Genomic DNA, 26,707 nt, shown 5'->3' with positions numbered 1-26,707 from the left:
TATTTTATAAGAAAAAATTGTTAATTAACGGGATCAAATTTTCACCAACAAAGCCATAGCTGCAGTGCTCCAAAGCTGGAATTCAAACATAGAATGGCAGCACATATCAAAATTACAATGACTAATTATCTCAATTATTTGCAGTTTAACAGCAGTGACTGGTGATATCAGTGTTATAAGAGTAACTTGCTGCTAGGCCATAAATGTCAGTGGTTCTTGTTAATAATAGTATTTGTTCTTGCATCCTTCATGAGAAGCTGCCCACTGATGGTGTTATGTAATAGTAAGTGACAAGGCACACTGCAATGATTCTGATAGGTACATCCTCTGCTGCAGTGTATTCCTTTTAATATCTCATCCTATACCCAATGTTTTATGCCACAGATCTGATGATACGGGCTAAGGATGGGAGGGAGAGGGGGAGGGGGGGGGGGAGGGGTGAATGTATCATGATCAGAAATAAAATTATTTTGACAGTCAAGACACATGTTTTACCATTTAGTGACTACATTAATGACTCATAATCCACTTATTTGGGCTGATGTATGATAATACTGGTTATCTAGCTACTGGAATCCAAGGGAACTAAAAATGAAACCAGCAAAAATTTATTTGTTGTTCAGAAGTGTGTAGAAAAACAATGTTTTGTGCAATGAGTATAGTAAAATATGGATCTTGGCCAGCCCCATATTATTTCAGTTTACGTTACTCTTTGGATATACCTGATATCATGCCAAAACTAAATTCTACAGAGTCAATTTTTTCAATGTTTCTTTGTTAACCTGTAAGAAAGTGATTGTGAAAGGTGAAAAAAAGACATGCTTTACTGGCTTGGAGACCCTATCTGGGGTCTTTGTACTTGACATCACTTTAGCAACTTGCATGTTTTTGTAAAGAGGATGAGATGTAATAATTAGTACAACACAAACACTCAGTCCATGAGATCTGGGCAGGAGCAGAACCCAGGTCCTTGTGATCTAGAGGCAGTGATGCTAACCACTAGATCACGAGCTGGGGACAGCTGTGATAATTAATGTACAACATGAGTAGTGTGTGTTCCAACACACTTCCCTGTAATATACCTGAAGTGACTTCTACTCTTGTCATGTACTCTCAATCCAAGGTAAAGTGCTCTACCAAGAAATGCTAATGTCAGTCAAATTTCATTTGGTACCCCATGTCGTCATAGTTTTGTTAATAAATGGTGATTTGATTCTGAATCAGAAGCTTTTCAAGTGTCAAGAAATAATGCATCTAACCTGGCTGCTTTGATCCATGGTTTTCAGGAATTCATGTGAGGAAAGCATGAGCTGGGTTTAGCGTGACCAAAATTTTCAGAATCAATGCTGGTTAGCATGGCAGAGGTTGCTCTGTTCAAGATACCTTATTGTGTTTAAGCACAGAATATGTTTTAAGATTCTACAACAGATGGAGGTTAATGATATTGGATGTTTTGTTTATCACGTCTGTTACCATTCTTGTAGACAGGTGTGACATGTGCTTTCTCCCAACTATTAGTCATAGTTTTCTGTTGCTTGAGGGACTGACAGAAAATTATGGTTAAAAGAGATGCTAACTCAACTGTACATTCTGTATAAAATCTGATAGGGACTTCATTGGGCCCTGGGGCCTTGTTCAGTCCTAGTGATTTCAGTGTTTGCTTAACACCACTGACACTAATACTTTACCATTCATCTTTGCAGGTATGTGAGAATTAAAAATGGGGGGGGGGGGGGGGCTACTTCTGTACATTCCTTAATAAAGGAACATTTGAAGACAGCTTCAGCATATCTGCTTGTGCTTTGCTACCCTCAGTTCCTGTGCTGTTTATGAGGGTCTGGACACTAACTTTGGTGCTGCTGATAGCCTTTGTGCATGATCAGAATTTCTTTGGGTTCTATGAGAAATCTCTCAGTATGATCCTGCTGTGGTAGTCATTTAAAACTACACACATTGCCCTTCTTACAGCCAAACACTTTTCATTTAATATTGATTTCTCTAGCACTATATTTTATCTTCCTCCTATTATGCAGTAGTCTCTCTTTCTTTAGGAGTTTCTTTATGGAGACTCAGTATCATGGATGATCCTTCCCATTGTGAACTGTTTTACTAGATAATTATTTATTCAGTGCTTGGTCAACTATGTTTGGAAGTTGAGCCACAGTTGCTCTGCTTCTGATTTGCGGAAATATAGTGGCTGCTTTGCTTTAGTGATTGTTCTTGAATCTTGTTTTTAATGGTAAATCTAAATAATGTTGTACTAGTACAAATGCCTTGCTTGGGGTTTTCTATCAATGTAATGTAGACAAAAAGCACAAGACTATCAGTGAGGACTCAAGAAAAAATCATGCTCCAGAGTGATGGGGATGCAGTATTAATAATAACTACCTCTGCTGATAAAAAACAGTAGGAACTAGTGTGTGTTTTCATAAGTTTGGTGATATTAGAAATGTGCCAAGGAGTATGTGAACTTCCTTTCTTCAGCATAAAAGAGGAGATATTTTGACACTCTGAAAGATTGTTGTTTGGAATTAGGCAGTCAACTCTTTGTGTGCTCTGTCTCTTTTGTCACTCAGATGAGTTGCAGAGTAATGAAAAATCACAGGAGGACTCAATGTTTAGGCCTATTCTGATAGATTGAATTGACATGCTGAAAGAATGTCTCTACTTCATGAGCAACAAAAATAGTTTCAGTTGATATTTATGTTAAAAAAAAATGTCCAAGGGTATCACTTTTTGTAGTGATACAATGTTATACTGTTCACATGTTTTCAATATTTTAGTGAAGTATTTATTTTCTTACAGGTTGAACACAGTTAATGAAGGAAAAGTAGCAGTTGGTGATCTGACAGGTTTCCTGCCATGCACTCCAAATGGTGTCATGGAATTAATAAAAAGGTATGTAGTAGTTTTAAGGTGCACTTGAAATACCAAGTGAAAAGAGTAAAAATAAGGTCATTGGACTAGAGTAAGAAATAGAAGTAGTAATGTATAATCAGTAGTAACTGTGCTGAGGAATGTGGAGAAATTCTACTATCTGACTTGTGGTCCTGATGGCACTGTAAGCTATAGGTTGATCATAAACGGAATTAGAAGTTGCTGCTATGTTGGAGACTGAATACCACCATCTCCTAAATGAAGGTGTTGGCTACTACATCACACAAAAAATTAGTACCCCAAGGAGACATCACTGTTAATACTGTTAAACACTACTAATAGTGTTAAACACTATTTCTGGCCTTGATGATTGTCTGAATGCAGTGATGAAGGGAGTTCCCAAGTTTCTTCAGGTATGGCCTATTCAACTGAAACCACTTGTTGATGATTAGATCCCATAGAGCTTCTGATGTTCTTGACAGACCCAGACGTTTTCTGTGGGATTAAGATCAGGTGATATACCTGGCTAGTCAAGGTGTGACAGGATGGCTGAGAAGTCATCAAACCCAGAACATAAGTGTGCTGCTCTATGAACATGGATGTTGCCATCTTGGAAAGTGGGAGTGCCCTCAGCATACTCATCCTGGAGATGTAGATGAGTGGGTAACACTTGGTCACCTAGTGGGGGGGGGGAACCATCCTGGTCCATGTTCAGTGTAACCTAATTGAGGTGGTGCAAGTCATGGCACAAAAAACATCAGAACATCACAAAACAACCTCTGGCCTGAACTAATCCTTCAGATGCTAGAGATTAAAGCCATTATTGGGTTGTTGATGCACAGGACATAGTGCGCCAAGGAAAAAGGCAAAACTGCAACTTATTGGACAACACTACTTGCTTCCAGTTAGCTATCATCCAGTTTCTGTGTTGTATGGCTCATTGAATATGAGAATCTTTATGTACAATGCGATCAATGGCCTTTTGCAGGTTAATCAATTCCAGATGTTCACTGCATTCAGTTCTCTTCACAATGTTCACTGAGAAATTGTCCCTGCTGGTTAGGATATTTTTATGACCATTGTTCTTATGCTGTGTTACATGGCTGCGAGTGATCACCATTCCTCGTAAACTTGTTGGGCAGTGTACATTGACTTTTATTTTTTATTATTTCTTTTATTTTACACGTTTAGTCCCCTAGGACCAAATTGAGGAGAAAAATCTCCAAGGTCATGGAACGAGTCGGTACATGAAATCACAACATAAAGGTAATAGCAGATAAAATAAAATGTTTAGGAGCAAAAAAAAAAAAAAAAAAAAAAAAAAAAAAAAAAAAAAAGAGAGAGAGAGACAAGCAATAAGTTTATGTGTGACCTATGAGGAAACTCTTCAGTTTCAACTTGAAACCATATGGATGACTGCTAAGATTTTTGAATTCTTGTGATAGCGTACTGAAAATGGATGCAGCATTATACTGCATGCCTTTCTGCACAAAAGTAAAGGAAGTGTGATCCAAATGCAGATTGGATATCTGCCTGGTATTAACTGACTGAAAGGTGCTAATTCTTGGGAATAAGCTGATATTGTTAAGAAGAAATGACAGTAAAGAATATGTATATTGAGAGACCATTGTCAGAATAGCCAGACTAATGAACAGGGTTGGACAAGAGTTTTGCAAACTTACACCACTTATTGCCTGAACTGCCCATTTCTGAGCCAAAAATATCCTTTGAGAATGGGAAGAGTTACTCCAAAGTAAAGTACTAAACATAATAAGTGAATGAAAATAAGCAAAGTAGACCACTTTTCATATCGAACACTCACTTACTTCAGATACTGTTTGAATAGTAAAAATGGCAGCATTAAGGCTGAACAAGATCCTGAATGTAGCCTTTCCACAATGCTTTACTATATGTATGAACACTTAGAAATTTGAACTGCTCAGTTTCACTAATCATATGCCCATTCTGTGAAATTAAAAGTAAGGTTTTGTTAAATTGTGTGTCATAAACTGTAAAAACTGAGTCTTACTGTGATTTAGCATTAGTTTATTTTCTACAAACCATGAACTTATGTCTTGAATTGCACTATTTGGAACAGTCCCAACATTGCACACAGCATCCTTTATTATCAAGCTAGTGTCATCAGCAAAAAGAAATATTTTAGAATCATCTGTAATACTAGAAGGCATATTATTGATATAAATAAGGAACAGGAGTGGCCCCAGCACTTGATCCCTGGGTCATCCTCCATTTAACTATGCCCCACTCAGACCTCACATCATAATCATTCTCAGAACAGTGGAGAATGATCGTTTGTTGTCTGTTTTTAAAGAAGATGTGAACCAATTATGAGCTACTCCCCATATTCCATAATGGTCCAACTTCTGGAGCAAATTTTGTGATAAACACTATCAAATGCCTTAGTTAAGTCAAAGGAGATGCATAGTATTCAAAACCTTTTGTTTAATCCATCCAGTACCTACAAGAGAAAAGAGAATATAGCATTTTCATTTGTCAAACCATTTCTAAAGCCGAACAGTACATTTGATAGCAATTTATGTGAAATAAAATGATCATTTATACTTACATACACAGCTTTTCCAATAACTTTAGCAAATACTGCTGGCATAGAAATAGGCCTAAATTGTCTACATTATCCCTTTCTCCCTTTTTATAAAATGGCTTTACTACTGAGTACTTTAATCATTCAGGAAACCCACTATTCTTACAGAAAAAATACAAATCTGGCCGAGTATAGGGCTAATATGTGCAGCACAGTACTTTAATATTCTGCTAGGTACTCCATCATATCCATGAGAGTCCTTAGGCTTCAGTGATTTATTTAGTGACTTAATCTCCAACTTCGTAGTATCACAGTGGCATATTTCAGACATCAGTCTCGGAAAGGCGTTTTTCAAAAGAGTTATATGATTCCCTGTAGAAACTGTGATAAACCACCAGATCAGGTGACTTCATTCACGGGATGAACATGGGCACATCCAGACATGATAGTTTCTTTCTGCCATTCTGTCACATCTCCATTTTGATGAATCTTATTGTGTTGATGCCATACATCTGACTGGCACTTATACAGCCCTTCTCAGCCGTGACTTGTGTCAGGGCTGGAGGATCACATGATCACATGGTACTGCTGTACCCTATCTACAGAAAGTGATCAGTGTGCTCTTTTAAGGGGAAGACTGTGTTTTGTTTGGCAAACTTATTTTGTTAGGGCTACAATGTTGGACATTGTATTGGCTTTGGGACAATCGCAAGACTGCAGTATGTTTGATGATGGCAAACTCATATAAGTTCTGAGACTTTCATCAGCTACCATGTACAAGTTTCACAATAAATACTGTGATCTGAATAAAAACTTTCATTAAAGAGTAATGGAAATAGTCAACAGTGTGAAGATAGCAGCGTTACTAACTTGGATTGTGATAGGAGAGGGGTCACACTGTAATAGGTAACTCAGTGCTTGATCGCAACCTTTGAGCAACTGCACCATCCATTATCAACAGGTTTCAGAGGCAATGATTGTGCTCCTTCTCGCAATTTAATATAAAGTAACAAAGATGTAAGGATGGGCATTGAAATGCTGCATCATTTCTCACTGTACAGGGTGATTCAAAAAGAATACCACAACTTTAGGAATTTAAAACTCTGCAACGACAAAAGGCAGAGCTAAGCACTATCTGTCGGCGAATTAAGGGAGCTATAAAGTTTCATTTAGTTGTACATTTGTTCGCTTGAGGCGCTGTTGACTAGGCGTCAGCGTCAGTTGATGCTAAGATGGCGACCGCTCAACAAAAAGCTTTTTGTGTTATTGAGTACGGCAGAAATGAATTGATGACAGTTGTTCAGCGTGCATTTCGAACGAAGTATTGTGTTAAACCTCCTGATAGGTGGTGTATTAAATGTTGGTATAAACAGTTTACAGAGAATAGGTGTTTGTGCAAAGGGAAAAGTTCTGGACGGCCGAGAACGAGTGATGAAAATGTAGCACGCATCCAGCAAGCATTTGTTCGCAGCCCAGGAAAATCGACTCGCAGAGCTAGCAGAGAGCTGCAAATTCCACAATCAACTGTATGGAGAGTCCTACGAAAAAGGTTAGTTATGAAACCTTATCGTCTGAAATTGGTTCAAGCACTGTCTGCAGCTGATAAGATTAAAAGAATCGATTTCTGTGATTTTATCCTTGCTCAAATGGAAACAGGTGAATCTTTCATTTCAAAGATTGTGTTTAGTGATGAAGCAACTTTCCACACTAACGGGAAAGTCAACCGTCACAATGTCTGTGTATGGGGCACTGAGAATCCGCGGGAAACAACTCAGTATGAACGTGACTCGCCTAAGGTGAACGTTTTCTGTGCCATTTCAGCCAATAAAGTTTTTGGTCCCTTTTTCTTCGAAGGTGCTACTGTAACTGGACTACAGTATCTGGAGATGTTAGAGAATTGGCTGTTCCCTCAGCTCGAACAAGAAGCACAACAATTCATATTTCAGCAGGATGGAGCGCCACCACATTGGCACTTATCTGTCCGTAACTACCTGAACGTCAACTACCCGAGGCGATGGATCGGCCGCCAGGCAGCCCGTGACGGAGCACTTCATCACTGGCCTCCAAGAAGCCCTGATCTTACCCCCTGCAATTTTTTCTTATGGGGGTATGTTAAGGATATGGTGTTTCGGCCACCTCTCCCAGCCACCATTGATGATTTGAAACGAGAAATAACAGCAGCTATCCAAACTGTTACGCCTGATATGCTACAGAGAGTGTGGAACGAGTTGGAGTATTGGGTTGATATTGCTCGTGTCTCTGGAGGGGGTCATATTGAACATCTCTGAACTTGTTTTTGAGTGAAAAAAAACCTTTTTAAATACTCTTTGTAATGATGTACAACAGAAGGTTATATTATGTTTCTTTCATTAAATACACATTTTTAAAGTTGTGGTATTCTTTTTGAATCACCCTGTATATTGGGAGCACTTCAGCAACCTGTATGTTGTACTGACCAGCTTCCATGTGACTGATGTCAAAGCAGGAAGCCTAAACTCACATTGGAAAACTACTGAGAATCTAATCCTTGATGAGCATATTGGGATTTTTAACTTCTCGAAAGGGATCCAAATGTATCAGGAAGTAACGGTCAAAAGCCCATCTACGTAATACTGACAAAAGACTATTCACATTATTAATAAACTATTTGTTGGACTGTCTTTTTGCTTTGGACTGTGTCCCTCTCCTGTAGCAAATTTCATCAAAACAATGAGGTAATTAGTAGTCGACAGGCAGTTTACAACAAACCTTTTCCTGTGCTCTGCCGGAAAACATCATATGTAAAGTGTGACACTTCAGTTATTAACAGTTGCCTTCAAAGTAGAATCCATTTGTGACCACACACAACGGCATTCATTCCTTCTACTCCTCAAAACATTTTTGCATGTTGTCTTCCACAAGCCTGCACTGCTGATCCAATGTTTTTGCCTTCTGACAGAGGGCAAGAACATGTTTCTAGCCAATTAGTCATCTACTACCATCTTCTTTGCCAATTGTAATGAAACTCATTACAGCATGACACAATTCAAGCTGTAAAAGAAGTTTCACACAAGTACACCATGACAAATAGATTCTTACTACAGAGTGACAAAAATTGAATTCCCACTCGTGATGTTTCACATCAACATTTACCCTGCAGCCCTGGTCTAGCTTCTGGTGCTGTTTTCCCATTACTAGTGTGTATGAGTGAGAGTGTGCAGAGTGTAGTGTCACCCTGCACGTGTGTTTAAATAAACTGCCAACTGTATCAGTGCAGGCTGGTCACTAAATGCCACTTGTGGGAAGCTTGCACACAGCTTGGTCAGTACCGCTGTATCTATTGGTGACTTGCGTCTACATACACACGGAGCAGTGCTGACTCACCGTCACCATGTACTTTTAGTTTGTACCATTCACATCAGCTGCTCTGAGTATCACTTATGTTGCACCTTCTGTATGATTCTTTTTCCTTGTCACATGTGGAGTCATGAGAGTCTTATTTCTGTTATTGTTCAGAGGTTTATGAATAAATCCATGTTTGTGTTACTTGGATCAGTTCCATGTATTACTTCGCTACTACATGATTAGCAACAAGTTTGGAACGGTTTCCGCATGTGCAGCTCTTAAGTGCAGTTTCATCAGGTTTAGTCATTATGGATGCTGTGCTACCAGCCCTGACCACTTTGTCAGCTTCCATAAACAGACAGGATACTGCTACATTGGTCTATCCAGCTACTTTTCACTCATATGATGGATTCAGACTAACGTTCCCTGGCAGCACACACACTATTAATAAAATGAAATGACATTTAATTGTACTATAGACGCCGCTATGAAGCAATTCGTATGTACTGTAATTGTTTAACAAAAAAAATATTATTTAATTTTGTATAAAGGACATTCGTTATTATTGTAATATTTTCTGTAATAATATTCTCGATGTATTTATGATTGCAATATTTCTATACTCATAATGTAATTATGAAATATGTTAAGATCTGCGATAAAAAAAATGTAAAATACAGCCACAGAGGAAAATAATGTAGGATTACAAAGAGATGTTAATGGTCAGCAATAATATAAATAGCACCGCATGGTGTGCGTTCTTTGTCGTCTTCCTCGAGAGCTGAGAGAGAGAGAGAGCAGCCTGTGACGTAGCATTTTATGAATGAGTAGACTTCTCTTGTCTGTATCTGTCTTTAGCCGCCATTAGAGGAGAAATTACAAAGTAGTGTAAGTTTAATTATTGTTGTGGTCTAAATACATTATAATTTATCAAAATTGTGTATTACTAATGTAAATTAGCTTGCCCAGGTCATCTATAATATTTCTTTAAAGAATTTTCAGCATTTTTAGTGATTATCGTTGGTGTTGCTGGGCTGTGCCACGACCGAACGATTTGCAGCGGCGGCACATTTAAAAAAATTAATTAACCAAACCTGTAAATTGGGAGCAGATAAAATTAGCAGTGAATTACGAAATATTTTTCTTTTACAGCGATCCTGAGGCTGACGGAATTTATTACTGGTTTTATATTTGTGCATTCATAGGCGGATAATTAACGTTGAAGTTGTTAATCTGTTGGTTCTTTCAATTTCTAAAGCAAATGACTTAAACGTATAGTGAAGTGTGTTTTGTCAGGTCGGCTTGGCAATATTTAACAATTTTATGCTAACAGAGACAGTCTTGCTAACGCCGGGAAAGAATTCAGTAAATATTAAAAAAAAAAACACTGCATTTAGAAAATGCCAAGGCCGAAATGCATAAAAAAATTTAATTTATAAAATTTTCAAATAAATGTTATTAATCAGTTAGTATGAATTTATCAGCATGAGAGGGTTGCTAAGGTTCACGTAATTTTAAATGTGCTTAATTCTGTGTAAATGAATTTTTATTACCACACGTAAATAAGGGGTTCTACAACAAAATTCGTACTGAAAGAGCAAATAACAAAAATATTTAAAGCAACATTTCTTCCCCATATTTTCATTTCCATTCATATATTTTTTTTATTTCATCAAAAGACTCAGACAGAATTTTTTGGCTTTTGTTGTGACAGACTCAAATTTGTGCAAAGCCTTATTCCTATCACGGATTCCACCTAAGGTGTATCAATTACTATGTTAGCTTGCCTCTTTGCAAGAACTGGCAGTTCTTAGTTTTGATCACATGTGCAGTTTTTGTCCAACTACCATTGCAAACAAATGCATGTCATAGTGGCACAAGTTGAATTTTACCGATAGTGCAAGAAACCAAACCAGTCACGTAGTGCCTGGGCAGCCAAACTTCACAGCCTTTGCCATAAGTATCAATTCATTACTGATGCCCTTAATTACAGTTATGAAGACTATGATGTGCAATGCAGTTATCTGTCTAGTTCCAGACAAGGAAGTGCACCATATGGTTTTACTTTGTGGAAACCCCTTTTCGTAGAAGTTTTGCAAATAGCACAATTTTTTGGAGCTTCTCAGACAGCAGGTGACCAAATTCAAGCATGGAGTGGTGTGATAGCAGTGTCACAAGGTGTGCCCGCTAGGACAGCAGATAGCTTGCACAATGAACTGACAGTGGTGGCAATAAACATGCGTGGCCAGACTGAGGCAGGCCCAAGCAGCCATGACTGGCCTTTTCACTTTAGTTGGTGAGCCTTTTAAAGAAAATCCATGCACATGACTGTTGTCTCCTCTCTGGGGCATACAGAGCCATAATTTGTCATTATTTATGATATTTAACATCAGTTTCAAAGAAAATTGGAAGTTGTCATCATATATTGGTGGTATTGCAGTAGCTGATATTGTTGCTCCAAGTTAACACTGGAAAAATTTACTACTTATAATTGTTACAATGTATAGATCTTTAATGGTTTGAAATATTGATACCTTCAAAAGGGAAGGATTTCTGCCATGCAAACATATTAATGTAATTTTCTTACAGCAATGACAATATTATGAAAAGATTGCTACTTACCATGTAGCAGATATGTTGAATTGCAGAGAGGCACAGCAAAAAAGACTGTTAAGAAGTAAGCTTATGGCCAAAAGGCTGTCTTCTGAATTAGACAACATATACTCACATATTCATGTATCTATTCCACACGTGACCACTGTCTCTGGCTGCTAAGGCAGTGGTCACGTGTGTGTGAGATGTGTTTGAGTGACTGTGTGTCTGTATGTTGTCTAATTCGGAAGAAAGCTTACTTGTTTAGCAATTTTTTTTTTATTGTACCTGTCTGTGACTCAACATCTTCACTATAGAGTGGGTAGTAATCTATTTTTTTCACAACATTGTCACTATCCCATCCTGGATTTTCATTTGTCTGAACTTTTTTCTTACAGAAATGTGACATGGAAAGTGATGTAGATATGCTGTTATGCTTATAATTTAGTATCAGACTTATTTCTTTATTTGAATTGCTCAAGCAGACCACAGTGGCCGACCAGTTCTAGGCGCTTCAGTCCGGAACCACGCGGCTCCTGCGGTTGCAGATTCGAATCCTGCCTTGGGCGTAGATGTGTGTGATGTCCTTAGGTTAGTTAGGTTTAAGTAGTTCTAAGTCTAGGGGACTGATGACCTCAGATGTTAAGTCCCATAGTGCTTAGAGCCATTTTCAATTGCTCAAGATAACAGTGTGATAGGCAAATGTTCTTACAAAACAAACATACTCAAGTTAAACAAACAGATTGTCAGATGATGACGACAATGATGATGACAACGATGATGATGAAGATGAAGTGTATTTAGTTGCATAATATAATTTGGCTTCAAATTCAACTGTTGCAGACCATAAATTATAGCAAGTCTGCATATACAGGGTGAACATTAATAAAACCAACAAACTGCAGGAACAGATTTCTGACTGGAAATGGAGGAAAAAAGGTCCTATGAACATGAGTCTGGAAATGCATTGTTGTCACAGTAGATTGCACTGAAGAATGAATGTTTCTCTGACCATGTGCTGTATTTGTAGTCCGCAGATGATGATTATGCAGATTGATGATGCCAGTTCTGCTTCATTGGTAAAGAGGACTGATGACAGAAATCCCACAATTGTGATGTTCTAGTGCAAAACCATGAACAAAATCATTCCCGTAGAGCAAAATCTGCTGCCGATAATCCTTGGACCCATTTCAGGTGATTGTGATAGTAGCAGTTGTCATGCAGGACACACACAATTGTTCTTTGGCTTACACTATGTTGGCGGGCCACTTGCCTGGAGCTTGTACTAGGGTTCATTTCAATGTTCTGTAGGACCCAATTCTTCATATCTGGTTTATGCACAGCTCACCACCTCCTTGCATGTTCATCTGTCTGAAAGGACTTATGATCAAACAAACGTCCAAAAAAGGCTTGAATGTGTGATGTGTTGGTGTCTGTGAGGGTACTTGTCTTGATGTAGCTGTGCTACCTCTTGACCGTTTCCATTTGTTTTGCATTACACAAACTCCATCTCAGCTTGTTCCTGACTGGAATACAGGACCATTCAGCTGCTTACAATATGCTGTGTCAATCACACAGCCTACAACACAGAAGGAAAACATGTCACGTGGTCAGAAGAACTTCGATTCGTCTATGCCAGCTACTGTGGCAACGGCGCATTTCCGGACACAGGTGTTCGTAGCACTATTTTTCTTCCATTTACAGTCAGGAATCCATCCCGCAGTTTGTTGATTTTATTAATGTTCACCCCGTGTATCCATACTCTGCAAACAATTTTGAGGTATGTGGCAGAGAGTACTTCTCACTGTAACAGTTATAAGGGCTTCTTCTCATTCCAGCTTAATGTGGAGTGTGGAAAGAATGACTACTTAAATGTCTTTATGTGTGCTGTAATTAGTCTAATCTTGTCTTCACAGTTCTTTTGGAAATGATAAATAGGAGGCTGTAGTTCATTCCTTGTTTTGTCACTTAATACTTGTTCCTGAAACGTTACAAGTTGACTTTTGTGTGTTTGTTGGCACCCACTTATATTCAAGTGACTATCAGTTCAAGTTTTTAATATTTCTGTGACACTCTCTCATGTGTCAAACAAAACTGTGACCATTCATGATGCCCATCTTTGTATATGTTCAGTTTCACCTGTTAGTCATATTTTGTATGGCCCCCACACATGACCAATATCATCGGATGGATTGCACAAGTATCATCAGCAGCCTCTTTTGTAAACTGAATGCATTTCCCCAGTAGTCTGTCAATGAAATGAAGTATGCCATGACCTTTTATCTATGACTGAGCGTATGTGATCATTCAATTTCCTATCCCTATAAACTGATACACCCAGGCATTCGTACAAATTCAGTGAGTCCAGTTATGAGTCAGTGATAACATAATCACAGTCTTTTTCGGAAGTGCATGATTTTATAAATCTCTGGACATTCAAAGCAAGCTGCTAATCTTTTCATCTCTTTGAAGCCTTACCAAAATCTGAATGGGTATTTGTATAGACTTTTTTCATATAGTTCTTTGTTATAGATAACATCTGCAATGAGTTTGAGGTTACTATTACTATTGTCAGCCAGGTTACTAACAGTAAAGGTCCCAACACACCTCCCTGGGACATGCTTTCTACATCTGCCAATGACTCTCCATCCGAGATAATATACTGCATCCTCCCTGCCAAGAAATTCCTAATCCAGTCACAAAAATTTATTTCATAGAACAAATGGTCATACCATCATTAATAAACATTGGTGTGGTACTGAGTCAAATGCCTTTCAGAAGTCAAGAAATACTGCAGGCACTCGATTGACTTGGTCTGTGGCTTTAAAGAAGTTGTCTGAGAAAAGTGGAGTTGTGTTTCAGATGACTGATGTTTTTGGAATTCATACTGATTGGTATGGAGGAGAGAATGGCATTTGGCATTCCTCATTATGTTTGAGCTCTTCTACACCTCAAATTTGACATGCCAACCTTTTTTATTTATTTATTTATTTTTTCCATTGCTGACATCATACCAACATTTGGAACTCTGTGTTTTTCGTCATAAGTAGCCGCTTTCTTCTGGTTAATGAATTGTTCACTTTCCAAAATCAGATTACTGATTTTTGACTGCATACTGTAACTTCCATTTCATTTTGCAGTTACCTTGACCTAGGATGCTAAGTAACTGTCACTTTACCATCGCCCAAGTGTTTATCATTCTGTCCCATTAAATTTATTTTTTCACAGTTACCATCTGTTCTTTAAGAACTTAACAGTCTGTATTCAGTAGGTTCGGTTTCTATTGGTTCACTTCTAATTTTTGTCCAACAAATTGAGCTATTTTGTCCATAAAAGTACTGTTTTACAGTTTACATCCTGCATTTTCCATTGTTTGACTGTTTTACAGTTTGTAATAATTCAGTTTCATTGTTACTAATATAGTAGCAAAGGCTGTTACCTTTACTCTTAAATTATTTACATTCTGCCACAGCTGTTCATACTATTTTGTTGTCATACAGATGTTTCTGTATTAATCTTTAAGTGGGTATTTTTTGTGTGTGTTCCTCTGCTTCAGTAGGTAATTTCCCCTAGCACTGATCATGGCAGCCACGTCACCTGCCTTGCTGACTCATAAAAATGTCTTGTTGTTGATTTTAGTTTACAGACCAAAACTAAAGTAGTTCAGGATTGAATAGAATGCATTAAAGTGAACAATGAAATTTTATTGTCATACAATTACGAGTCATTCTCTGTGTGAAATATTTTAAAACATGATGCTTAAAGAGGAGAATGGCACTTACAGAGAACAATGAAATTTTATTTTCTTATAATTACAAGTCATTCGATGTGTGAAATATTTTAAAACTTAGTACTGCACATGAGGTACTTCACATTCTGTACACCAGTAAAATATCTCTTCTGGTACATACTCCACACTTCCTTATTGGTCTTTTCTTTGTTGTGGTTGACAAAAATTATGGAAAATGTGAGCCACTTTTGGGATTTGAGTTGAACATCCAATTCATGCCCCAAGTTCTGGAGACGACACAGCCAACTGTTCGCAGAGACTAATTATGAATTTCTGTCTTTTTTTAAAATTTCTCTGTTTTATTATTTTTTGTTGCCTTGCTTGTTTACAGAACACATGCATTGGAGCATGCAGTGTTCAGAAAGTGACAAAAAATATTATGATAATACTTTTTCAGTCTGTTCCCGGCCATTTGGTAGTTTTGCAGCTGTGAATCCATCGTATCAATGCCCATTTGATTCTTGTTGTAATCCATGACAACCCTTGGATTTTGCACATTGACATTCTTCAAATTTACTTCTTGAAATGTGAATGGCCATTATGATGTTGCTCTTGTCCTTCCATTTCAACATTTTCTTGTTTCTGTACAGTGTTACATATTCACCCTTCTTCATTTTGCCATTTTTCATGAAATCAGGAAAGTCCTATCTGTTTTGCCACACTGTGCCAAAATGGTGGTGATCTTATTCATTAGTTCGTCAGCTAGATCTGAACTAGTGAACCAGATGCCAGGGTAAACACCATAACCCATTCTGAGCCACTCATGAGCAAGCTCCAAAAAATTATAGAAATGTTTCCATTGAGATAATAACAGCCATAATACGAGGTGCGGCTAGAAAAAAACCGGACTGTTGCTGGAAAAAACATTTATTTACAATTATTTACAATTTCATGTTATCTCCTTCAATGTACTCTCCTCCTCGGTCTCTACACCGCTCCATACGAATTTTCCACTGTTCATAGCAATGCTGCAGATCATTTTCGGTAAGTCCATACATTACTTCCGTCGCTTTTTCTTTTACTGCTTCAACAGTCTCAAATCTAGTTCCTTTCAAAGCTGACTTGACTTTAGGGAAAAGAAAAAAGTCACAGGGGGCCAAATCAGGTGAGTAGGGTGGATGATCTAAGATGGGAATGTTGTGTTATGCCAAAAACGTCTTCACTGACAACGCACTGTGAGCTGGGGCATTGTCTTGGTGAAGGATCCATGACTTTTTTCTCCACAAATCGTTCCGTTTTCTCCGTACTCGTTCACGTAGGGTAGCCAGGACGCTAATGTAGTAATGCTGATTCACTGTTTGTCCCTCTGGTACCCAATCGATGTGCACAATCCCTTTGATGTCAAAAAAAACAATCATCATTGCCTTGAATTTCGATTTTGACATTTGTGCTTTTTTTTGTCGTGGAGAACCAGGAGTTTTCCAATGCATCGATTGGCGTTTAGTTTCGGGATCGTTAGTAAAAAACCACGATTCATCGCAAGTAATAACATTTTGTAAGAAGGTGGGATCACTTTCAATGTTTTCCAGGATGTCAGAACAAATCATTCTTCGGCGTTCCTTCTGTTCAATTGTGAGACACTTTGGAACCATTTTTGAACACACTTTGTTCATGTTGAAACTTTCATGAAGAATCTGCCTAACACTTTCCTTGTCAACTCCTGTTAACTCAGACACTGCTCTGATTGTTAAACGGCGATCTTGTCGAACAAGTTTACCGATTTTTTCAATGTTTGCATCAGTTTTTGCTGACAATGGTCTGCCAGTGCGAGTGTCATCACTGGTGTCTTCACGGCCATCTTTAAATCGTTTAAACCACTCAAACACTTGTGTTCGCGATAAACAATCATCGCTGTACACTTGTTGTAACATTACAAACGTTTCACTTGCAGAGTTTCCTAGTTTGAAACAAAATTTGATGTTAACACGCTGTTCTTTCTGTACACTCAACATTTTCCGATGCACAGACAAAACGTCAACTACTTAAAACAGATGCCACGGGCAGACTGAGTGCAGGAGGCAGATGAAACTCGAGCAGTAGGCGGAGCGAGAGTCACGTTACAGGCCACGCGACTTTTAGCCTTATTGCATTCATTTTATTGTTTCACCAGTACTAGTCCGGTTTTTTTCTAGCCACACCTCATATGTGTCCTTACCACTATACACAATGAAGTCTCATATATATCCAGAGCAGCTGTGATGCAATTCATAAAATCTGAAACTAAATCTACTTCACTGTGAAGGAATAAATTGCATCCATCTGGGATGTCCTTTTTAGAGTAATGGAGATTCATCAACAGTAATACCCCTTTGTGGTATATAAAGAGATCTGAATTTGCTTCTCAAATGTTTCATTATCCACTAAACTTTGAACAGCTTTCTGCTCACAGCTGCTAAGGGATCATACGATATATTGTGTGCAAAGCCGAGAGATTTGAACGAAAGATCAAAATTTTTCTTTCATAAGTTTCCTAAAGAATGGTGCGTCAAGTGACTGCTTTGTGGAAAGTAAAGTTTGTGTTCTGGCTTGTGCAAAATTCCCTGAAGAATAAATATTCCATACAGTATCTTCACTTCATCACGCGTTGTCTTTCAGCAGTGAAACCTAGGTCTTGTTCTTAAAATGAGACGAGAAGCTATATACTGGTGTGTGTGTGTGTGTGTGTGTGTGTGTGTGTGTGTGTGTGTGTGTAAGTTTATTTGGCCAGCTACTGTTTTGCACAAAGAGTCCTCTATGAAAAGCTGAAAATAATTACTCATATCATTCTGTATAAGGGGAACATTTATACCACTTTCACTGGTAAACAAAATGTGCTGTTGAGGTGATCTGACTTGCCCAAAAGCATTTTATGGCATCTGTTGCAATGCTGCGTCATCATGAGATGATGCTGAATCCATGCCACTTTCATTTTCTTCACTGATGTCTTGCCAACTATCAGAGTTGTCATTCAAATTATCATCGCTTTCTAAAAGCAGCTGTTTAATGTCTGAATCTGACAAATAGCTCCTTTTTGCTACTGTGAAAGGTTACCATCAAGTAAACACAATGCTAACAGCACAAAAAGTGCTGCTTTTGACTGTCACTTAACACATAAAGCACACTCGTGAGATGAATATTATAAGTGACTGAGAGTACATTATATTGAGTGTTGAGAGTTACATTGTAGTGGAGGAAACAGTAACAAATAGTATTATAACACTTGCCAGTCTGAAGCTCAAGGCCATGGAGTTCTGTGGATGGGTGTATTTGTTGAACCCCTTGAGAATGACCAAACCATGGATGGATCTATCCATTGTTCATAGTCAAAGGGTTGGAATCTTTTTTGTTTGGAGTTGTATTTAATTATTGTCTTCTATAACTTTACAAACAGAGACAATTTCATTACATTTGCTGCAACTATGTTTCTTTTTAGGAGTGGTGTTACCATTGCTGGAAGCAATGCTGTGGTGTTGGGTAGGAGTAAAATTGTAGGTACCCCAGTGTCGGAGTTACTAAAATGGCACCATGCAACAGTAACAGTGTGTCATTCAAAAACAAAAAGTCTTGATAAGCTGGTGAGTGTGTGGTGGTGACTGCCATTATTCAGTTAGTTTCATAATTTCTTAAAAATTTTGTTATGTTGCATGTCTAAAGATTTGTGAAAGAAAAAAGAAAACATGTATTTGTAGTAATCATATTAATTTCTGTTTAAGTAGTGAGGTTATTGTACAAAATATACCGCATTTTCTGTGAAAAAATGTAATTGCAATAATGAGCCTGAACATCTGTTCAAACATCCCATGCAAGTCCAGTGAGAGATACAATGTGTGTGGATCATTTAGCTAGAATTGCAGTTAGTTTGAGCATTAGATATGTTTAATATGTCTAAGCTTATGTGTTCTATCTACATTTTGAAGCTAAGCTCACATGAGTCAGCAATTATTACCCAATATATGGAGTAAATAGTACAGGCTGGTGAGTCACTTGAAAGAACTTATACTCACTCCACTTTAGCACTGCATTACCTGTTTGTTTTTTAGGAACCTGTGAAACTACATACAAAAACAAAAGCTATAGTTTTCCTTTGGGTTTTCAAGACTATTGTCACACGGTTTTTATTTCTTTATTTTGGAAATCTATGTTCCAGACTTAACTATCATGTAAAGCATTTCGTAGTTTTATTATTATTATTGGTAGATTTTGAATTATGCGGAAGTCAGCTGTTGAACTACTAATGAGAATCTGTTGTAGACTGGGTTAGAAGCTGTGACTTCAGTTTCCCAATACACAGACAATAATATGAGGCCTGCAGTTGTTGCTTTATCCTCTCTCCTGATAACTGCACATTGTATGATTAGGAAAACTGTTGCAGGTAATAATTCAGATGTCAGGTTTGATTGATACATTGTAATAATTTCAGGCTCATGTGAGCTTAGCTTCAAAAGGTCTGCAGAATATCAGGAGATACGTTTTGCCTCTCACTATTATATAGAAACGTAGAGGTACTGTAAAAAGTCTGTTCTCTCTGCCACTCGAAGGTGCTAGTGGTGACATTCTTAATGCCTGAAAACTACAAACTGTAAGTATGTTAATTTAAAGTGTGCATGTTTACCACTGCAGGAGGAGCACTTTGCCCAAAAACTTTGATATGTTATCAGTCTTTTTCATTGTAACTGTCTGCGACTCAATGCCTCCTCTATATGGTGGATAGGAGTCTATCCTTTTCATATTATTGTTAGTCCATTGTTTAAGGAAATAAGAGTCAGTCTGAATAACTGGATGTCAAAGATAAATAAATTGTTGCAGATTGTTGTAATGAAAGCTGTTTGGTTTGCATGAGGTAGATGTTGGCTGAACATTACATTGCTCTCTTTAACATATTTTTTAATCTGAAAGGAAGTTTTCCCCCATGAACCATGGACCTTGCCGTCGGTGGGGAGGCTTGCGATACAGATAGCCGTACCGTAGGTGCAACCACAATGGAGGGGTATCTGTTGAGAGGGCAGACAAACACGTGGTTCCTGAAGAGGGGCAGCAGCCTTTTCAGTAGTTGCAGGGGCAACAGTCTGGATGATTGACTGATCTGGCCTTGTAACACTAACCAAAATGGCCTTGCTGTGCTGGTATTGCGAACAGTTGAAAGCAAGGGGAAACTACAGCCATAATTTCTCCCGAGGGCATGCAGCTTTACTGTATGGTTAAAGATGATGGCGTCCTCTTGGGTAAGATATTCCGGAGGTAAAATAGTCCCCCATTCAGATCTCCGGGCGGGGACTACTCAAGAGGACGTTGTTATCAGGAGAAAAAAAACTGGTGTTCTACGGATCGGAGCGTGGAATGTCAGATCCCTTAATCGGGCAGATAGGTTAGAAAATTTAAAAAGGGAAATGGATAGGTTAAAGTTCGATATAGTGGGAATTAGTGAAGTTTGGTGGCAGGAGGAACAAGACTTTTGGTCAGGCGAATACAGGGTTATAAATACAAAGTCAAATAGGGGTAATGCAGGAATAGGTTTAATAATGAATAAAAAAATAGGAATGCGGGTAAGCTACTACAAACAGCATAGTGAACGCATTATTTTGGCCAAGATAGACACGAAGCCCACGCCTACTACAGTCACTTGGTTCAAGAATCATAAAAGGAGGTTGTATACATGGAAGAAGCCTGGAGATACTGACAGATTTAAGATAGATTATATAATGGTAAGACAGATATTTAGGAAGCAGGTTTTAAATTGTAAGACATTTCCAGGGGCAGATGTGGAGTCTGACCACAATCTATTGGTTATGAACTGTAGATTAAAACTGAAGAAACTGCTAAAAGGTGGGAATTTAAGGAGATGGGACCTGGATAAACTGACTAAATCAGAGGTTGTACAGATTTTCAGGGAGAGCGTAAGGGAACAAATGGCTGGAATGGGAGAAAGAAATACTGTAGAAGAAGAATGGGTAGCTTTGGGGGATGAAGTAGTGAAGGCAGCAGAGGACCAAGTAGGTAAAAAGATGAGGGCTAGTAGAAACCCTTGGGAAACAGAAGAAATATTGAATTTAATTGATGAAAGGAGAAAATATAAAAATGCAGTAAATGAAGCAAGCAAAAAGGAATACAAATGTCTCAAAAATGAGATCGACAGGAAGTGCAAAATGGCTAAGCAGGGATGGCTGGAGGATAAATGTAAGGATGTAGAGGCTTATCTCATTAGGGGTAAGATAGATACTGCCTACAGGAAAATTAAAGAGACCTTTGGAGAAAAGAGAACCACTTGCACGAATATCAAGAGCTCAGATGGAAACCCAGTTCTAAGAAAAGAAGGGAAAGCAGAATGGTGGAAGGAGTATATAGAGGGTCTATACAGGAGTGATGTTCTTGAGGACAATATCATGGAAATGGGAGAGGATGTAGATGAAGATGAAATGGGAGATATGATACTGTGTGAAGAGTTCGACAGAGCACTGAAAGACCTGAGTCGAAACAAGGCCCCGGGAGTAGACAACATTCCATTAGAACTACTGACAGCCTTGGGAGAGCCAGTCCTGACAAAAATCTACCATCTGGTGAGCAAGATGTATGTGACAGGTGAAATACCCTCAGACTTCAAGAAGAATATAATAATTCCAATCCCAAAGAAAGCAGGTGTTGACAGATGTGAACATTACTGAACTATCAGTTTAATAAGTCGGGCTGCAAAACACTAACACGAATTCTTTATAGACGAATGGAAAAACTAGTAGAAGCCGACCTTTGGGGAAGATCAGTTTGGATTCCGTAGAAATATTGGAACACGTGAGGCAATACTGACCCTATGGCTTGTCTTAGAAGCTAGATTAAGGAAAGGCAAACCTACGTTTCTAGCGTTTGTAGACTTAGAGAAAGCTTTTGAGAATGTTGACTGGAATACTCTCTTCCAAATTCTGCAGGTGGCAGGGGTAAAATATAGGAAGCGAAAGGCTATTTACAATTTGTATAGAAACCAGATGGCAGTTATAAGAGTTGAGGGGCATGAAAGGGAAGCACTGGTTGGGAAGGGAGTGAGACAGGGTTGTAGCCTCTCCCCGATGTTATTCAATCTGTATATTGAACAAGCAGTGAAGAAAACAGAAGAAAAGTTCGGCATAGGTATTAAAATCCATGGAGAAGAAATAAAAACTTTGAGGTTCGCCGATGACATTGTAATTCTGTCAGAGACAGAAAAGGACTTGGAAGAGCAGTTGAACGGAATGGATAGTGTCTTGAAGGTAGGATATAAGATGAACATCAACAAAAGCAAAACAAGGATAATGGAATGTAGTCGAATTAAGTCTGGTGATGTTGATGGTATTAGATTAGGAAATGAGACACTTAAAGTAGTAAAGGAGTTTTGCTATTTGGTGAGCAAAATAACTGATGATGGTCGAAGTAGAGAGGATAAAAAATGTAGACTGGCAATGGGAAGGAAAGCGTTTCTGAAGAAGAGAAATTTGTTAACATCGAGTATTGATTTAAGTGTCAGGAAGTTGTTTCTGAAAGTATTTGTATGGAGTGTAGCCATGTATGGAAGTGAAACATGGACAATAAATAGTTTAGACAAGAAGAGAATAGAAGCTTTCAAAATGTGGTGCTACAGAAAAATGCTGAAGATTAGATGGGTAGATCACATAACTAATGAGAAGGTGTTGAATAGGATTGGGGAGAAGAGAAGTTTGTGGCAAAACTTGACTAGAAGAAGGGATCGGTTGGTAGGACATGTTCTGAGGCATCAAGGGATCACCAATTTAGTATTGGAGGGCAGCGTGGAGGGTAAAAATCGTAGAGGAAGACCAAGAGATGAATACACCAAGCAGATTCAGAAGGATGTAGGTTGCAGTAGGTACTGGTAGATGAAGAAGCTTGCACAGGATAGAGTAGCATGGAGAGCTGCATCAAACCAGTCTCAGGACTTAAGACCACAACAACAACAACAACAACAACAAAGGAAGTTTAACCCTTGACTCATGAAATGACTTTCCTGTAATGTAGGAGGCGGGGTTTCTGGAACCTCTACGTTTAAACTCAGACTTAAGGCACAAATCTTTGGGAGTTTTTAATTTAAGTTATGTAACATTTAATCTTACGATTATGTAATTGTTGTTTAAATACTTCTAAATAGAGCTTGCAGTATATTACATTTTATAACACAAAATAACATACTTTTGTGTGTTTTTTTAAATAGTACACATAAAAGTACTGTTAGAGACCTGAATTTTACATTCTGAAAAGTTGTTTTATCTCTATATCAAATAAATTTGCACTTTAAAGTAAATTCCAGGGTTTAAATTTGCACTTAAAAATTGTCCTCTGTAGGTAATGCAAAATAGACACTCATTGTTGTGATCTACATTTTTCTACATCACCAATCAGAACACGTTGCTTTTAACTAACACTTTAAGTATTTTGTATTTTATTGGGGAAACAGGAAGATTCCTGTCATAATTGTCCTGAAGTTATTCCTCCAAATGAAGTTCCACAAGCAAAACCGTGATCACTGCCTATTGTAAAATACCTCTTGATCTCATATATCACTGAAATATTTCTGCAGCCATTGACTAACAATTCCATCAGACTTAGGATCATTAAAACTGACATATTCCTATTAACACATTTTTTGTTATACTGATGAAAACAGGTACGGAATACACCGGACACCCTCAGGGGGCTCAGCATTTAGTTGCTGGGTACGGGCTTGGCGACCCCAGGGTCCCTGAGCTGGGGACTGGGGAAGTGCCACCAGTTCTCAATACCGTAAGCTCTGAGCGTGCTTCAACGACCACCATAAGGCGCGACGGTGGAACGTTGTACGGTACAGAGCCCGGGGATCTTGGCTTAACTACCTGGGTTACAAGGATGGTGTAAACCTCTATAAAAAAAAGCCTCAATCTCAAGGTGTGCTGCGCGCCGAGGACACGCATGCCTGTTGAGGTAGAACAGTTGCTAGCGGGCGACCTCTGGGGAACCTGCCACCCCCTGGTTGTATTAGGCTTACCCAGGCAAGCAGGGCTCTGTCTGGGTGGTGGACATTACTTTCCCTAGCTGATCATGGGACCACCATGAAAAGAAACATGAATAGTGCGCAAGCACGAGTCTCTAAGAAAGGAAAGTTCAATGCTTTACAGTATGACCCCCAATCGTTCCCTTCCCTGCCCACACCAGGGGAGGAACGGCGGTCTAAATTACCTGGTGAGATGTATTCTCCTCGATTTCTGGTTTGCAGCCGAACAGATGGGGACCCATTTCTGACCACAAAGCTTCAGTTTTTTGTGGAAAATTTAGAGGACGAGTTTGGAGATGTTGAGGGCATGTCTAAAATGAGGTCTGGAGCAGTCCTCATACAGACAGCATCACCAGCACAGTCATGGGCATTGCTTGCTTGTGACAAGCTCGGTGTTGTTGCAGTCTCCATTACGCCTCATAAGAGCCTCAATATGGTTCAGGGCCTTATTTTTCATCGTGACCTGTTGTTGAACTCTGACAACGAGCGGTGTCCCCTTTGCACGACGTGTCTTCAGGGGACCTAAAGATAGTAGGGTGCCACCGGAACCTTCATCTTGGCTTTCAAGGGAGACACCCTGCCCGAGAAGATCAAGGTGGTGATATATCGATGTGATATTGAACCTTACGTCCCTCCTCCCATGCGCTGCTTTAAGTGCTGGAGGTTTGGGCATATGTCATCGAGATGTGACGCCAACCCTACCTGTCGGGATTGTGGACGTGCCTCCCACCCCAACGTACTGTGTTCGCCGCTCCCTATTTGTGTCAACTGTGGACGAAAACATTCACCTTGCTCGTCAGACTGTGCAGTTTATCAAAAAGAATGGAAGGTTATGGAGTATAAGACCTTGGACAGGCTCACTTACACAGAGGCTAAATGCAAGTACGACCGACTTCACCCTGTGCGCATTTCATCGACGTTTGCTGCAGCAGCTTCGATGTCGCCACCCCTGGCGACGAACCCCCAAGCTCAGCCGCTTTTTGTGGGCCCTCCAGCCTGGCCGTCTATTCCTGCCCCCCCCGGGTAGTTGGGAGAACACCCTCTTCCGTTGCTCCCCTGTTATCAACATCGGGAGTAACAACCCCTCCTTCTTTGGGGCCTTCAGTCCCCACCTCTGAGCCGGAGAAGAGCCGGCCTCCTCTGGCTCCCTTCGCACGGAAGGGATCACTTGGTGCCCTCCCTTCCACAGTTACTGCCCCTCCAGATGTCAGCCAGGGGCTGAAAAACCTACCACCTGAGGGCTGTAGGGCTTCCAGGTCTTCCTCGGTCCATGAGACTGGGTCAGAAAAGCCCACCCAGCCTGATAAACCGAGGGACAAACGGGACCCTACCAAAAAGAAGAAAAAGCAAAAGGAGAAGGACATAAAGACAGAAAAGGAGTTCACCACTGCACCTGAAGACGATCTGGAGCATCTAGCGTCCACTCGGGAGCTAGATGTTGCTCGACCGCAGCTCCTATGGAAGTTGATCAGGCTACTTCGCAATCGGTGGCGGCGAGCGCTTCTAATGCGTAACCTATCCCCCCCCCCCCTCCCCCCCCCCCCTCTCCCACAGGTTCTTTCATGTCTTCACAGTCGGATACCATTATCCTTCAATGGAATTGCCGTGGTTTTTTCCACCACCTTGCAGAGTTGAAACAGCTTTTGTGCCGCTTCCCTGCCACTTGTCTGGCCCTACAGGAAACCTGGTTTCCTGTTTGGCGGACACCCTCCCTCTGTGGCTACCGGGGTTACTATAAGAACCGCGTAGAATACGACAGGGTGTCTGGCGGTGTCTGTGTTTATGTTCTTGCCACTGTTCCTAGTGCCCCAGTGCCACTTCACACGGCTCTCGAGGCTGTGGCTGTTAGAATTCGGGCAGGAATGGAGCTTACCATCTGTTCCCTCTACCCTCCTCCGGATGAGGTTGTCCTTCTTGCCAACCTAGCTGCCTTGTTCGCCCAGCTCCCCCTGCCATTCCTCCTTTTTGGGAACTTTAATGCCCACTATCCTTTATGGGGTGGGGCCCAGATCTCGGGCCAGGGTAGGAACATTGAGGCTCTCTTGGCACAGCAGGACATTTGCCTCCTTAACACTGGTGCTCCCACATATTTTAGCTTGACTTATGGCACATACTTGGCCGTTGACATCTCTCTTAGTAGCCCAGGTCTTCTTCCATACCTCAGTTGGAGGGTCCACGACGACCTCTGTGGTAATGACCGCTTTCCTATCCTGGTTTCTCTTCTTCAATCCCAACCCCCTGACCAGATGCCACGATGGTCTCTTCTGGAGCTGATTGGGCAGCCTACACCTCAGCTACTATGACCATTGCCCTGCTTCCTGGTGACATTGATTTGGCAGTGGACGAGGTCACTATGGCCATTGTTTCTGCTGCCGAAGAGGCAACTTGCCTCTGCTCTTCAAGTACCCTAAGGCGGTAAGTCAGTCCCTTGGTGGACACCAGAGATTGCAGAAGCTATCCGCGACCCCGGTGAGCCCTACGACGACACCGGCGTCATCCTTCACTAGAGAATCTGGTTAGCTTTAAATGGCTGTGGGCCCGGGATCAGCGGTTAATTCAGCGGAGCAAACAGGACTGC

At 39.8% G+C, this 26,707-nt stretch overlaps 1 protein-coding gene across 4 annotated transcripts in view; it reads left to right on the top strand.

The window, feature by feature from the left end:
• Positions 1-26,707, top strand: part of LOC126480754 (C-1-tetrahydrofolate synthase, cytoplasmic) — a 171,049-nt gene that overhangs the window by 70,966 nt on the left and 73,376 nt on the right. For all 4 annotated transcript variants that reach the window (XM_050104037.1, XM_050104040.1, XM_050104038.1 and 1 more), the window contains exons 5-6: positions 2,806-2,898; positions 18,559-18,700. In XM_050104037.1, coding sequence (XP_049959994.1) covers positions 2,806-2,898; positions 18,559-18,700 — 235 coding nt within the window. The remainder of the gene's footprint in view (positions 1-2,805; positions 2,899-18,558; positions 18,701-26,707) is intronic.

The sequence above is a fragment of the Schistocerca serialis genome, chromosome 5, assembly GCF_023864345.2.
Source record: "Schistocerca serialis cubense isolate TAMUIC-IGC-003099 chromosome 5, iqSchSeri2.2, whole genome shotgun sequence".
In the NCBI taxonomy this organism is placed as follows: Eukaryota; Metazoa; Arthropoda; class Insecta; order Orthoptera; family Acrididae; genus Schistocerca; species Schistocerca serialis.
The sequence above is the reverse complement of the archived record's forward strand: the minus strand, read 5'-3'. Positions and strand labels throughout refer to the sequence as shown.